Here is a 13553-nt window from a genome sequence, read left to right as displayed (position 1 = left end):
GTCTTCAAGAACGTTTGTGAATCCTTCAGTGATCTAGCCTCTCGTTTGCTGCCTTAGATGAAAGCGTGGGAAGAAGTGGAGATGGACAAGCCGATGGAGATAGACGAGATCCGGGTGGACCCCTCCCCCTTCCAGCTGGTGGAGAGAACATCGCTGCACAAGGTTGGCGTGGAGTCGAATACCGCGCAAGTCTGTTGGCACGCTAGCATCTCGTGTAGCATTCTACCTTCATCCAAAGTGTGACCTTTGATGAGTTGTTCTTCATCTCCCTCGCTCCCGTGCGTGCAAAGGTCACAGGCGGCTGTTTGAAGTGTGGCGTGACCTTTTGCTTGTGTCTCGGCAGACTCACACGCTCTTCTCCCTTCTGGGTCTAAGCCACGCCTACGTGACCAGCATCGGAAAGCTGGTGGGCGTGGTGGCACTGAAGGAGGTAGGAGGCGCTCCATTTGTATTGATACAGCTAGCATTAGCGTATGTTAAAAAGATCGCCTCTCTCTCAGCTCCAAAAGGCCATCGAAGGCTCCTCCCACTCCGGCGTGCGGCTTCGCCCCCCGCTGGCCAGCCTCAGCGAGATCAGCAACCGTAACTCTGTCACAAGACACGCCCCTTCCTCCCACTCCACAACTTCTTCGCCGGGCGCCACTGGCCCCACCCATCGGCCACACAGCCCGCTAGGCGACAGAGAGGTGGAGGCGTGGTCGGTGGGCGGAGACAAGAGCGGCGGCGACACCCCACCGTCTGAGAGGCATCCGGACGGGGGTGGAGACAGCGGGGAAGAGCCAATGGTGTGAAGAAGCAATACAGGAAGTGACACTTAAGGGGCTTAATGATCCGTTACGGGCTGTGTGTGTTTTTCACACACTTCCTTAATACACGTCACTATTTGAAAGAAGGTAAAGAAGTCATTCAACTGGCACAACGCTGCCCTCTAGTGGCGCTAGCGTGTTCTGCTTTTTAGAAGCAACACGGTTTATGACTTTACTGTAATTACCTTTATCACCTGCGGACTCAGTAAAAAAAATAGAATTTCATTTTTTCACTTAAAATCCCTCAAGCCCACGAACTATTGATTTTTTTTGGTGGACTAATGGAGCTGCTGAGTCCAGTGTGGATCACGACTGGCTCTAGCCCCGGAACGACCTCCAAATTGCGTGACGACCTTGTGTCTGCAGCCAGCGAGCTCATCTCATCTCACTTAAGTTGATGGACGATGCAGCTCAAGGCGCCTGACGACAAACTCGGCCAAATGGCCTTTGGCTGAATGTGCTCAAAGAAGAAAACTTTATTTGTACCTACCTGTGTTCCTCAACATTCATACACATACATGTACATGTCCTGTTTTCCCCTTTTATTATAAAAAAAAGCATTAGGATATGTTATTACTTTGTATAGAGTGTAATATTGTGAGGGCGGAGTCATGTTGGCTTCAAGTTGCATTGGGGGCGTGGCCTCAGCAGGAAGTTGAGACGCTCAAAGCAACTGGAAGCAAACACGTGGTGCTCTTATTGTTTGTTGGCAGGTTCTGTCTGACTCCATAGTGTGTCCCTGTTCTGGTATTGCTTTTCCCAAGCGGGCCTCATGGTTCTACTTCCTGTCCACTTGGTCGCTGAGGTCTTTGGTCCAAAAGGTCCAAACGTTTGTTTGATATTCCTCACGTCCCACAGGTCCACGTTCTGGTTAATCCGTCAACAAAGGGGTGGGGAAGGGCTGGGTTATAGCTCGAGTGATTATTGGTTGATTTATTTCCAGCGTTTTTCTCAGCGTCTCAATTGGTCGCCACGACGACAACAACGGCACCCTCTTCTGGCTCCTCCTCCTTCTCCTCCAGTGACTGGACGACGCACGGCGTCATGTCAAATGGCGTCCTCTCAGAAGCGAGCTCGGCCATCTGTGCCGGCGTTCCCGGGCTGGGACCTCTCGTGGAAGGCGTGTCCTCCTTCAGCGGGGACGGGGTTAGCGGGCAGGGCTCGGGCTCCAAGGTTAGCGTCACCTCCTCCACCTGCCGTGACAGGAGGTGTTATCCGTTTATCGCCGTTGTGTGATGTCAGTGATGTTTTTAGAACTCACCTTGGTCAGCTCCTGTTCATCCTCGTCTCGGGGCTCGGTGTTGCTTAGCGAGTCAGGCTCAGGCTCCTCCCCTACCGTCTCCACCACGCCGCCAACCAGTTCAGCCATCTGTCCACTCAGCTGCCCCACGATGTCCACCTGCAAGCCCCCACAATGCACTCAGACGTGTCCTGAAAGTTTTTGGACTTTGAAAGGAGCAACCAGGCTACCTGGTGGGCCTCGACCTGCGCCGCCCCCCACAGGTCGGCCAGGCGTGGGTGGGTGGGCGGACCCAGGCTGTGGATGGTGCTGTTGGGCGTAGCTTGGAGGGAATGGGAGGCGCTATGCAGCCTGTGCTCCAACGTCTGCAGCCATAGAAGCATAGAACAAGACAACGTTCGTCACCTGGCCCGCTTCCTGTGTGGGGCGGAGCCAGAGCCACCCACCTGCTGCTGGTACTGCAGGAGCTGCTGCTGCTGGTAGTGGTGCAGCTGCTGGAGATGCTGCAGCTGATTCTGCTGCTGCAGGCTGAGCTGATGCTGCTGGAGGTACCCGCCCACCGTGCCCTCGTAGCCGTCGGCCGGCGTCACGCCCGCGCCGCTGCCGCCACCTGCAAAAACGCCCGCTTGCTTGACGCCGGCTCTTTCTAGACGGAGGTTTTCAGAGAGGGCGGGGTACTCACCTGCCGCCATGATGTAGGAGCCGGCAGCCGGTGACGCCAAACCCGAAGGCTGACTGGTGATGGGGTCCCAGGCGTCAGACGACAGACAGTACAGGCCCTGCGAGACGTATGTGTGAGGCCAGACGTCTGCGGACGAGTGGTGGAGCACTTGGTCTGTGCACATGACACACACACACACACACACATTAGAGTGTGAAGCTTTAGGTTGTTCAAAAACCCAATTTTTTGAATTTTTAGTTGCAGAAAAAAAATCTCATTCATTTCAATGGGAATATTCATTCATTCATTCATTCATTTTCTACCGCTTTTCCTAACGAGGGTCGCGGGGGTGCTGGAGCCTATCCCAGCTGTCTTCGGGCGAGAGGTGGGGTACACCCTGGACTGGTGGCCAGCCAATCACAGGGCACATATAGACAAACAACCATTCACACTCACATTCATACCTATGGACAATTTGGAGTGGCCAATTAACCTAGCATGTTTTTGGAATGTGGGAGGAAACCGGAGCTTGCACAGGGAGAACTCCACACAGAGATGGCTGAGGGTGGAATTGAACCCTGGTCTCCTAGCTGTGCTAACCACTAGACCGCCGTGCCACCTAATGGGAATATTTGGGAAGCAAAATGTCACTTCCGGGGGAAAAAAATGAATTTTCTGGAATGTGGAAAAATAAATAGCTTGAATGTCCCGCATGAGCGGAACACTGTGATGCTGGAATGGTTTGAATTGGTTGCAAAATATTACAAATATGGAACTGGAAAAAAAATGGTCCATTCATTTTCAATGGGAATTTTGTCATGGAAAAGGTGGAATTATGGTAATTGGGTTGAGTAATGGGGCGGAATAAAGAATAATGTAGGAGAAAGCAACAAAGACGGGTGGAAGAAGAGAGGGCTTACTCTGCCAATAACAACACTGGGATATAAAGCATACAGAGTAAAAAGGACTAAAAATCAACCTCAATAGTTGTGACCTTAAAGTTGAAACAAAAGTCCAAAGCAGATAAAAAATACCATTTTTGAGAATCTCCGTATTGAGGGATATTCATCTTAAGCTAAAGTGACATATTCCTCAGGCTCAAATTCTCTTTTCATGCTCGTGTTTGATTCCGGCGCTGGTGTACGAGCCACATGTGTTGTGATGTGTCACAGGCGGCCCGTCGGTGCCCGCTGGCATGTGGTGCAGCTGCACGTCTGCCCTCTAAACGTCCTTCGCAGCTGCTTGGCGCCGCCGCTGCCGCCACCCGCGAGGCCAAGCCCAGCCGGGTTCTGCTTCGCAGGGGCCCGACTCTCACGCATGGAACCAAACATTCTGGACCAGATCAGAGTGACACCAGCCGGCTGTCGCTCGGCTGACGGGTGACAGAGATGGTCTATCACACGGCGAGATGCATCACGCGTCTTTATTGTTATTCGTACAGACTGTACTATCATTTGGCGGCGTTCTGTTGGCGCGTCCCTAAAGGGGCGGAGCTCTGGTGCATTACCTCTGCTGGTGATGCTCTCCTGGTTGACCTCGCTGAGGTGAGCCACGCTGCCGTGGTTGGAGCCGGCGCCCATGCTCTCGCCGTCCATGGACGTCCACCCGAACAGCGTAGCCTCGGAGATGGCGAACTGCTGCATGATGCCTGGGGGCGGGGCGGAAGCCATACAGACGCCGGGTGAGGACAAACATGGTGGAGGCGGGGCTTCTTGACGGACACTCACCTGCGGCGAAGCGAGCCTCCTTTTCACCGTCGCTGAGGTCGCTGTAGGCGTCGTTCTCCATCCTCCTCTCCTTCTCCCGCTGCAGGTTGCTGCGGCCGGCGCCCCCCAGCGGGCCGGCCGAGGGTTTGCCCCAGCTCTGCCACTCGATCATGTGAGCCACGCGACCCTGCGCCATGGCGGTGGGCTTGGTCACCTTGTCCTTCATGGAGCGGGTCACACCTGGGGGGGTGAGTGGAAACGGGGAGGGGCCCCACACACATGTCAGAACGCCGTCTTGGAAAGGGGGAATGAGGAGGTGAGGAATGTCGGCGGTTTAAAGGAAAAGAATCTTATTTTGGGACGTGAGCGGCTATGAATGGAAGTCACAATCAGATGCGACCAATCAGTAACCAGAATCGACTGATTGAATGAGAGCAGCAGGAACTCAGGAAGCACAGCGAGGATGGTAGGTGACAGAAAATGAGGGTCTTGGGTCTTTCCCAAAGGCTCCAAAAAAACCTCCTTAAAATAAGACGGAAGGACAAACACTGAATTGAACAACCATGACAAAAAGCAACACCAGCACGTCACACCACAGGAAAAGTTGACGTCCCAACACACCTGTGGAGATGCTTCACCCGGAAGCCATCTTGATCTGATTGAGGCCATCAATGATGATGTCATTGACTCGTATCCACGGAGGATAGTGTGTGTGTGCGTTTGGGGGCGGGGGGGAAGGTCATTTGGGGCACCCACAGGGGTGGCCATGTTGGTTCCAAGTTCCGCCTCCTCTGCCCGCCACTTTTCCATAAAGTTCTGATTGAGTGCGACAAACGTGGAATTCCAAAGCAACAACGGAAGAAATCCCAACACGAGTGAAAGAACGCCACCTGCTGGCGAGTTGGCCAATTACAGCTTCACTAAATCATAACTATGTAAATATCATCTGCAACGCTGCAGGAGGAGCCTCAAGGAGGACTTCATGGAGGAGGACGCGAGGAGCGCGTGGAGGCAACATGGGGGAGGTGTTACCAGCACAGACACACACCTGACACACCTGACAGAGACGACTTAGCCAGAGCGCCGATCCCGTAGGAGTTGTTGGACTTCCTCTTGAGGCGCGGCAGGATGGAGGTGGTGTCCTCCATGGACAGCTGAGAGAAGGAGAGACATGACGGGGGAGGGGGGGAGGAAGTGGACCGTGAGGGGAGGATCGATGATGTTTTACGTGAGAAGAAAAAAAAAAAGACGACTGTCATGCTAACGTGCTAACGTGCTAACTAAGCTACGAGCTGGCCTTTCACGGCGACGCCATGAGGTCAGCTGATGCTGATGCTTGTTCTCACACACTGAAAACAAGAATACGAGCTAACTTCATCAGCATCGCTAACTTCTTTAGCATCATCACAATCTCAACCAAACATTAGGAGGGAGGAGGAGACGCAGGAAAGGAAAAGGAGTAAGAAGAGGAGAGTAAGGAGGAGGAAAGGAGACTTACATTGATCCCTTCCCAGGAAAACTCGGCACGGCCATGCTTAGTGGGGAGCGAGGGAAGGGGGGGGGGGTCAAGGAAGCAAGGAATGATGTTAGGAAAGGAAGGAATTAAAAGAGGACAGATTAAGGACACAGAAAGTTGCCTAAAGAAGGACATCTGGTCACCATGGCGACCACACGGATGGCAACTTTCTTCATTCAAAGACAGTACAGTGTCAACCCCCCCCCATAACAATAAATCACCATTTACATTCACGTTTACATCCTCATCCCCCTACTTATCATTCTCATCCTCATCACTATCTCCTCCACGTCCTCATTACCCTCATCCTCCTCAATATATTCCTAATTACCCTCAAAATCCATCATTCTCCTCCTCACCATCATGCTCATTATCATCATCATCCACCATCATTATCAACATCATCCTCGCCATTCTCATCCTCATTTTCCCTCATCTACCCCCCACAGGGAACTGAGGTGAAGGCAAGCGACGTCAATGCAGACGGCGTTTGATGCTTAGGTACAGCACCAAGTAGAAAATGCTATTGATTGATCTCTGTCAGATAGCGCTTCCTAATATTCCGACCCTCTGATGCCGCTGAATCCCTCAGTGAGGACTTTGAAGACTTTTCCGAGAGAGAGACGAAGACACTGGGAGGACACTTGAGTGAGCGTTTTGTTTTGTTCACGTGCAGCATCATGACAACAAGGATACGGGTCAAGACAAAAGGAAGTGAAAATGTTTAGTACCTGATCTCCATCTTTCCGCACCGGCACCGCATCGGCTGCTGGGGACACAGAGACAGAAAGAAGACGGATGACCTTCAACTTTCACCTTGAACTGTCACACGCATGCTGATTGCCGGCGAGCCAGCATGCTAACGCTGCGGCCTCAAAGGTCCACAACGGTTGAAGAGCGGCCGAGAAGGTTTAGCTGGAGGAGGGGAAGGCTCAGAAGGAGCATCTCCTTGATGAAGCGAGGCGGCGGAGTGAAGAGCATTTAAAAGGGGACATCAATAAAGCACTCACTTAACACTAACAGACCATAATACTTCTCATGTATCAACATGGCTGACGGGCAGCATCGATCCAACACGTCTTTCCAGGTACCAACCCCCCCCTTTGCTAAAAGTAGCTCAGCCTTCTACGTCAATATCAATAAATCCCTACGAGGGTAACGGAAGGTGGCGGTGGGTGGGACCGCCGGTCCAGGAGACGTGCTTCATCGTGACAGCTGACCTCCATTACATGTCCAAATAAAGTCAACAAACCAGGAAGTGGCGCTAATTAGCTGAGGCTGGCAGCACCCTGCTAGCAAGCGGGGCTGTTTTTTAAAGCTATTTCAGCAACAAACACTTTTTTTTTTTTACATTTAGTAGCTATTTTCTTCCTTTGACAGCAAATGACGAGTGAAGAATTGCAAGCAAAGTGACACACACACACACACACACGCACACACACGTATGTTGTGCATGTGTGTGCACTTTGTCACGCTGCAGGCAAACTAAGCTAATTGGTGTGGCTGCTTCCTACTTGACAATGAGTCAGTCACATTCCCAGTTCGCTTTGGAACGCCGCCGCTCTCGGCCTGCGAGGACACGTGCACCGTGAGTCTAGGCGCGTGACCTTTGCCAGAAAGGTCGTTTGTGGAGTCAAACCAAACAGGGAAGTCGTGATTTTGGCTGCGTTTCAATTTGCACACTTTCACACTTTGTCTTTGGAGTGCATAAGTACTTACACTTGTAGCCTCAATAGTCGCCAGGTTTGACTACATCGCGTAACGGGAGGACTAACTCCGGTGTAAAAAGGAGAGAAGAAGAAGAGGAAGGGGGTAAACATGGCCACCATCATGTCCGGTGAGCAGGCAATTGATAGACGGCACGACACAGAAAATGCGCACACTCAGGAACCAAGACCACAGTGTACATAGTGCAATGATCCCTCGATTATTCATTCATTTTCTACCGCTTTTTCCTCATGGGGGGGTGCTGGAGCCTATCCCAGCTGTCTTTGGGCGGGAGGCGGGGTACACCCCGGACTGGTGGCCAGCCAATCACAGGGCACATATAGACAAACAACCATTCACACTCACATTCATACCTATGGACAATTTGGAGTGGCCAATTAACCTAGCATGTTTTTGGAATGTGGGAGGAAACCGGAGTACCCGGAGAAAACCCACGCATGCACGGGGAGAACATGCAAACTCCACACAGAGATGGCCCAGGGTGGAATTGAACCCTGGTCTCTTTCATTTCTGTAAAGTAGGACTCCTTACATATAAAAGGAATATTTTCATAACATAGAAAACCTATTTACCGCCTTCTAAATTCAGTTTTTAACATTATTAGAGCTCTCTAGACGTTAAATAACACCCCTATAGTCACTTATACACTCCTATTACCTAAAACTGCAGACCTAACAACAGAAAATAGCACGTGTAATACATAAATAAAAGACTCACATTAGTGACAGGGTGAAGACACAAAACCGGAACCATGACGTAGCGAGGGACGTCTATACATATCGGAGCTCAGGTACTGTACCCTTTTGAGTGTTCACACGAAGAAGTACAGTAAACCTCGGATATATCGGACTCGGATATATCGGAAATTCGCCCACAACGAACAGATAAAAAAGAACCGATTTTTCTGTAATGCATTTCCAATAAAAATTCATTGCATATATCGGATTTTTTATAACGGATTTCGCCTATTTCGGACAAAATCTCCAGTCCCGTTCCAATGCATTTCCATGAAATTTCCCTCGCATATATCGGATGGCCGCATCGTGACAGGCCGCTATACGACGTCATTTGCAGCGTTTGCAGCGTTGCCTGCGCGTCCAGGTACATTGGAAACATAGTCAAGGAAGTGCCTTTTTAAAAAGGGATAAAATCCGATTTACGCATATACCGGATATAAATCCGATATATGCGTAAAACCGACATTTTCCGGTATACGCATATAACGGATTTTGCTTATATCGGACAAAACCAGTGGGAACAATTGAATCCGATATATCCGAGGATTACTGTACGTCAAAATCAGTACCCAGATGATGCACTCAAAGCGGGCAAAATGGTACCCCCCCTCTCTGGTCACCATCTTGGCAAAGTAGCGGAAGGGGAGGGTCTAACTCGAGCGGTTGCATTCACCATTAGAAAGGACAGAAGAAGAGGAAGTGGGTAATTTCCACAGTAAGGGATTTAGGACAACAATGACCTCATGGGAACGGGGGTAAGAGGAGGCGGAGTCAAGGTAAGGCCTTGCTGGATGTGAGCCACTGGCAAGCTATGATGTCACATGGTCACATGACCTATATTTACTTTCATCACATCTCATTGACCCCTATCCTCCTCTCTGTCTATTTTTAGCACCACGCTCCCCCAAGAAGGACGTCACGTTTCGGGAAGGAGCGGAGGAGGGTCTTGCCTGGGGGTGGGGGGCTGCATTTCATAATAATAGGAACACTTTTGCCTGCTGGTCTTAGTGGGATGCTGCCATCCGCATTTTCTTCCCGTCAGCCACCCCCCTTGAATTACCCCCCCCCCCCCCTCCCGTCTTCCAAAAAGCAGAGCGATGTTGACTTGGGATGGAGACATGCAAACAAAAAGGGACACAACCCCTGTCGGGATTGGACCTCTCCACCGCCTCAGCTCAATGTCACACAAAGGTCACAGCACGCCACCCTCCGTCGGGGGCGACGATGAGGCCTTGATGCTCACACTCTTTTCACAGTGTGATGATGATGATGATGCTCGTCTCCGTGACAACCTTGAAAGCGTTTTGAACATTTTGTCCTGTTTTGTACACCTAGCTTGTCTCCGCCTCCACGCCCTGATGAGGACACGAGGGAAGTGAAGCAGGTGTTAGCGATGATGTCGTAGAAGCATGTGACGTGTCTCGGCAAATCGGAGCGGCCGACGACAACTTGAAAGGATCCTTATTTGGAGCAACACAAATCCATGCCAGGATGTGGCCCGCCATAAATAAATGTGGGGAACCACAAATAGACTTGGCGCTACCCGTTCTTTGCCCTCGTTCATAAACACGATTAATGCTAATGTTGCCAAACTTGTCGTCGGAATACGACTTTGACGCTAATTTTGGTAACTTCTGCTCACTTCTGCTTCCCTGAGCTCTCGGTTGCTTCATCAAACCCGCCAGAAATTCATTTATCTTCTTACCTTTCTGTCAGCATTGCAAGATATCGTATTTTCCGTCGTGATGAGTCCTGCAATGGCGGCGACTATTAAGTTCTTTGAGCATGCAACGACACTTGTTGCATTCACAAGCACACTGGTGTCCCATTCAAGCGCTCCATTTTCCTTGGAAAGCTCTCTAACCACTTTTCTCCTTTTTGACAAAGAGATGGGGGTGCGTGGAAGAGCAGGCTTCACCGTCATAGCACACGACAAGATGGCACTTTGCTACCATGTTCGGTTGGAGTCCAGACTTGGAACAAAAACAGTGCCTCCGAGTGGGTAATTTAGGGATACAGTGGATTTGCGCCTGTTTGGGTACTGTGGGTGATGGTGGTGATGCCACAGCAATCTGTGTTGGCAGCAGGCAGCTGGGTTAGTGGAAGATGGAGACTAGCTTGACGACCAGGCTAAAGGTTGGACCGTGACTCCGATTCTGTCTGTTCTATTGATTACCTTACATCAGGGGTCTCAAACACGCGGCCCGTGGGCCAAATGTGGCCCGCACGACACTAGTTTGAGGCCCCCGCCTTGATATGAAAGTTTAATGTTAGTTTGATATGGATTCTGTATGGTATCATGTACCCAGAAAAAATTATTACGTTTGATCAATGTTCATGTTAAAGGTTAAATAACTCTTAATAGTTATCCTCCCTATCCGTGTGGAAGTGGTAAGTTTTTGGCTATTTAAGTTTAAAGGAAATAACTTGAAGGCTACCGTTTAGGTCGCTAGCTCTCTAGTTTGCGAGTTAGCATGTGTCTCAAGACCCTGCAGTTGCGCAATATGTTGTAAATAAAAAGAGTATAAATGTGACTATAGTCGTGTTTTGTCATGTCTACAGGGCTCTAATAATGCTTTGTTCATTTTAATCTGAAAAAAATAATTTGTCTACCCACCAACTATATGTGGTTTCTTAAGTTTTTATTATTTGCCGTTTTGTTATTATTATTATTATATTTATTACTGATTGATTTTCTTTATTCTTGATTAGTTTATTTATTTTTCATCTTATTTTGTGTAGAAAAATAAAAAGTAAGATATTTGAGAACAGTGGAATGTTTTATCAGAGCTTTTATTGTAGAAAATTGGAACCAAAGCACTGAAAGGTTTGTATTTTTTTCTGTTTTTAATAAATGCGTTTATTTTTTATTTTTTTGAAAACCTGATGCGGCCCAGCCTTGCCCAGACCCTAGCTCCAGTGGTCCCCAGGTAAATTGAGTTCGAGACCCCTGCCTTACATTATCATGCATTACCAGAGAGTACCTGTACATTTCATTCCGGCACAACGTTTTTATATCTTTTTTTCGTATTTTATTTGTGCACATCAAGAGGTATGAAAAAGTCAAACAAAGTTGGATTAGACAAACTGTAGCCGCTGATTTGCCCTAATCAAATATCGTGTACCACATACTACCACTACTATCAGGAGAATCAGATGAGAGTATAGAGCTCAGGGAGCCACCTGCCGTGGCCCAGCAAGGTGCACTGTATTCGGGCACAGGATCTGAGCAGCTGGTGTGACGCCATGGAAGTTTCTGGCAAAGGTTTTTGCAGTTTTCAAACACTGTAGCGCTGATTGAAGTTACGACAGGCCGTTAACGTCACAGGCAGGAGAAAAAGGGAATGCTTGATTTGTTCACCAGAACACCAGAACAGTACAGGTAGTCTTAGCCCGTACATCAGAAACCCCTCTTGCTCCAAAGCGGGACGCTGCCATAAAAGTGTGCGCTTTCACGGCGTCATCATCATCATCATCAGAAGGCATCGGACGCGTGACAACTGAGTCCCGCCATTACGGCATTCCCTTACACACACACACACACACACACACACACAGACACAGGAAGCCTCCTAATGCCGTTTAAACAGAACCATGGTGTAAAAATGACATTTTGCACAGGTGTGTGTGTGTGCGCGTGCATGTGTGCAGCTGCTTGTGACTCATCCTCAAAGTCATGCTGCCCGCGTGCATGCGCTTGTGTGTGTGTGTGTGTGTAAGTCTCCAGTTTATGACGTGTCCGTGTGACGCACGGCAGACACACGCGGGAAGGTGAAGGTGGGGTGCGGGGTGCAATGACCTTAGGTTGTATGTCACGCACGCGCACGCTCCCTAGTGTCGAGCACATGGAGGTCGCCCCACGCGCACACACACACACAAGAGCCATAGTAACACAAACGCACATGCACACACACATGCACCCCCACCCCGCCAAAAAAAAGCAACACCGACACCTAACGTAGCGCGACGGCTGTCATCACGTGACTGCTGCATGCTCGTCTCTCACGCACGTACGCGCACACACACACACAGGTGAGAGCACATGTCTTACTGATGGTTCTGGATCCGATGCAGCCCATGATGTCTCAGCGAGGCTCAGACCACATCCATCTTCATCTTCTTCTTCCTCTTCCTCCGCCGTAACTGGGAGGCGGCGAGCGTGCGTCCGTGCGCGCCGCTCTCCTCGCCGCGCGTCCACGCCCTCGCTGCCGTCACACGCCCTCTCGCGCACGCGCAGTGTACAAGTGATGGAAAAGACGGGGTTCGGGGCAAGGGGGGGGCGGGGGTGGGAAGGGAGGCACGGTGGTTAAATTCGAAAATGTGTAAGACGTGACTCAGCTCCTTTGGCATGCCAGTGACGTCATGATTATGTGCGTAACCATGGCGACGACCTGATGGAAAAGTTAGCAAAACTTTTCAAGCGTAGCTAAGCTAACATGCGATAGCGCCTGCTAGCTGCTGCAACGTGCATGCCAGGCCACTTGTCGGCGCTCTCAATTTGAACCATGCAAGCTAATGCTAGCCTTGTTTGCTCACGTCTCGTCTTAAGGTAGCAAATGTGTGACGCTGAGGCATGAGGACAGAGGAGGCGTCTTCTTCCAGGGGAGGAGGAAGGACAAGGAGCCTTGTTAGTATTCTAGAAGACGAGCGAGGAGCTGACAGCAGGGAGAAATGTTTCCGCGTACGAAGACAAGCACACAACCTATTTATAGATGTGTGTGTGTGTGTGTGTGTGTGTGATTGCACAGCTGGTTGGACGCGCGTCTGAGCGAGTGCGTCAGAGGACGAATGAGGACAAAGACGAGCGGAGCGGGAAGACACCCAGTGAGCGTCGACAATGTCCTCTGAACGTCACGCTACAATGTTTGTATTGTCGTTACGTAACATCGCTCATGTCCACTGTCGAGGTCAAAGCATCGTTTCCCTCAAGTGACCTGGTCGCCATGGTTACACAAGACAAAAACATTCATGTGACAAGCAAACAGGAATCAATCCGCCGTCCCTCATGGCGGGACATTCTGACTCCGCCCACGCAGCACACGGGTGGCCACGAGACAATGTAACTGTAGCGGCAATGCTAGCTTCATCGTTAGCATCATCTTGTCTGCTGACCTTTGACGACCGATGGCGTCTTCATTTGTCTCAGACTTCCCGGTCTG

The 13553-nt window shown here is 50.2% G+C and overlaps 2 protein-coding genes across 9 annotated transcripts in view; one reads left to right on the top strand and one right to left on the bottom strand.

Moving 5' to 3' along the window:
- LOC131101501 (chloride channel protein 1-like) overlaps positions 1-1366 on the top strand; it is an 8227-nt gene extending 6861 nt beyond the window's left edge. Inside the window, exons 21-23 of the mRNA XM_058046729.1 lie at positions 58-162; positions 344-430; positions 501-1366. Of these exons, the coding sequence (XP_057902712.1) occupies positions 58-162; positions 344-430; positions 501-791 (483 nt within the window). The 3' untranslated portion in view covers positions 792-1366. The remainder of the gene's footprint in view (positions 1-57; positions 163-343; positions 431-500) is intronic.
- Positions 1039-13553, bottom strand: LOC131101495 (uncharacterized). 8 transcript variants are annotated; one of them, XM_058046715.1, is made up of 11 exons: positions 12446-13553; positions 6661-6695; positions 5912-5947; positions 5462-5567; positions 4435-4653; positions 4215-4355; positions 2729-2881; positions 2493-2656; positions 2277-2411; positions 2068-2205; positions 1040-1999 (listed from the first exon to the last, which is right to left on the bottom strand). In XM_058046715.1, exons 1-11 carry the CDS (start codon positions 12471-12473, stop codon positions 1766-1768), a joined length of 1389 nt encoding a protein of 462 aa, XP_057902698.1. In that variant the 5' UTR covers positions 12474-13553; the 3' UTR covers positions 1040-1765. The 8 variants fall into 8 exon arrangements, with proteins under 8 accessions (XP_057902696.1, XP_057902701.1, XP_057902700.1 ...); XM_058046714.1 differs by having other exon boundaries at positions 6661-6698; positions 12446-13552; XM_058046713.1 differs by having other exon boundaries at positions 1039-1999; positions 5471-5567; positions 5912-6698.

The sequence above is a fragment of the Doryrhamphus excisus genome, chromosome 14, assembly GCF_030265055.1.
Source record: "Doryrhamphus excisus isolate RoL2022-K1 chromosome 14, RoL_Dexc_1.0, whole genome shotgun sequence".
NCBI classification, from domain to species: domain Eukaryota; kingdom Metazoa; phylum Chordata; class Actinopteri; order Syngnathiformes; family Syngnathidae; genus Doryrhamphus; species Doryrhamphus excisus.
The sequence above is the reverse complement of the archived record's forward strand: the minus strand, read 5'-3'. Positions and strand labels throughout refer to the sequence as shown.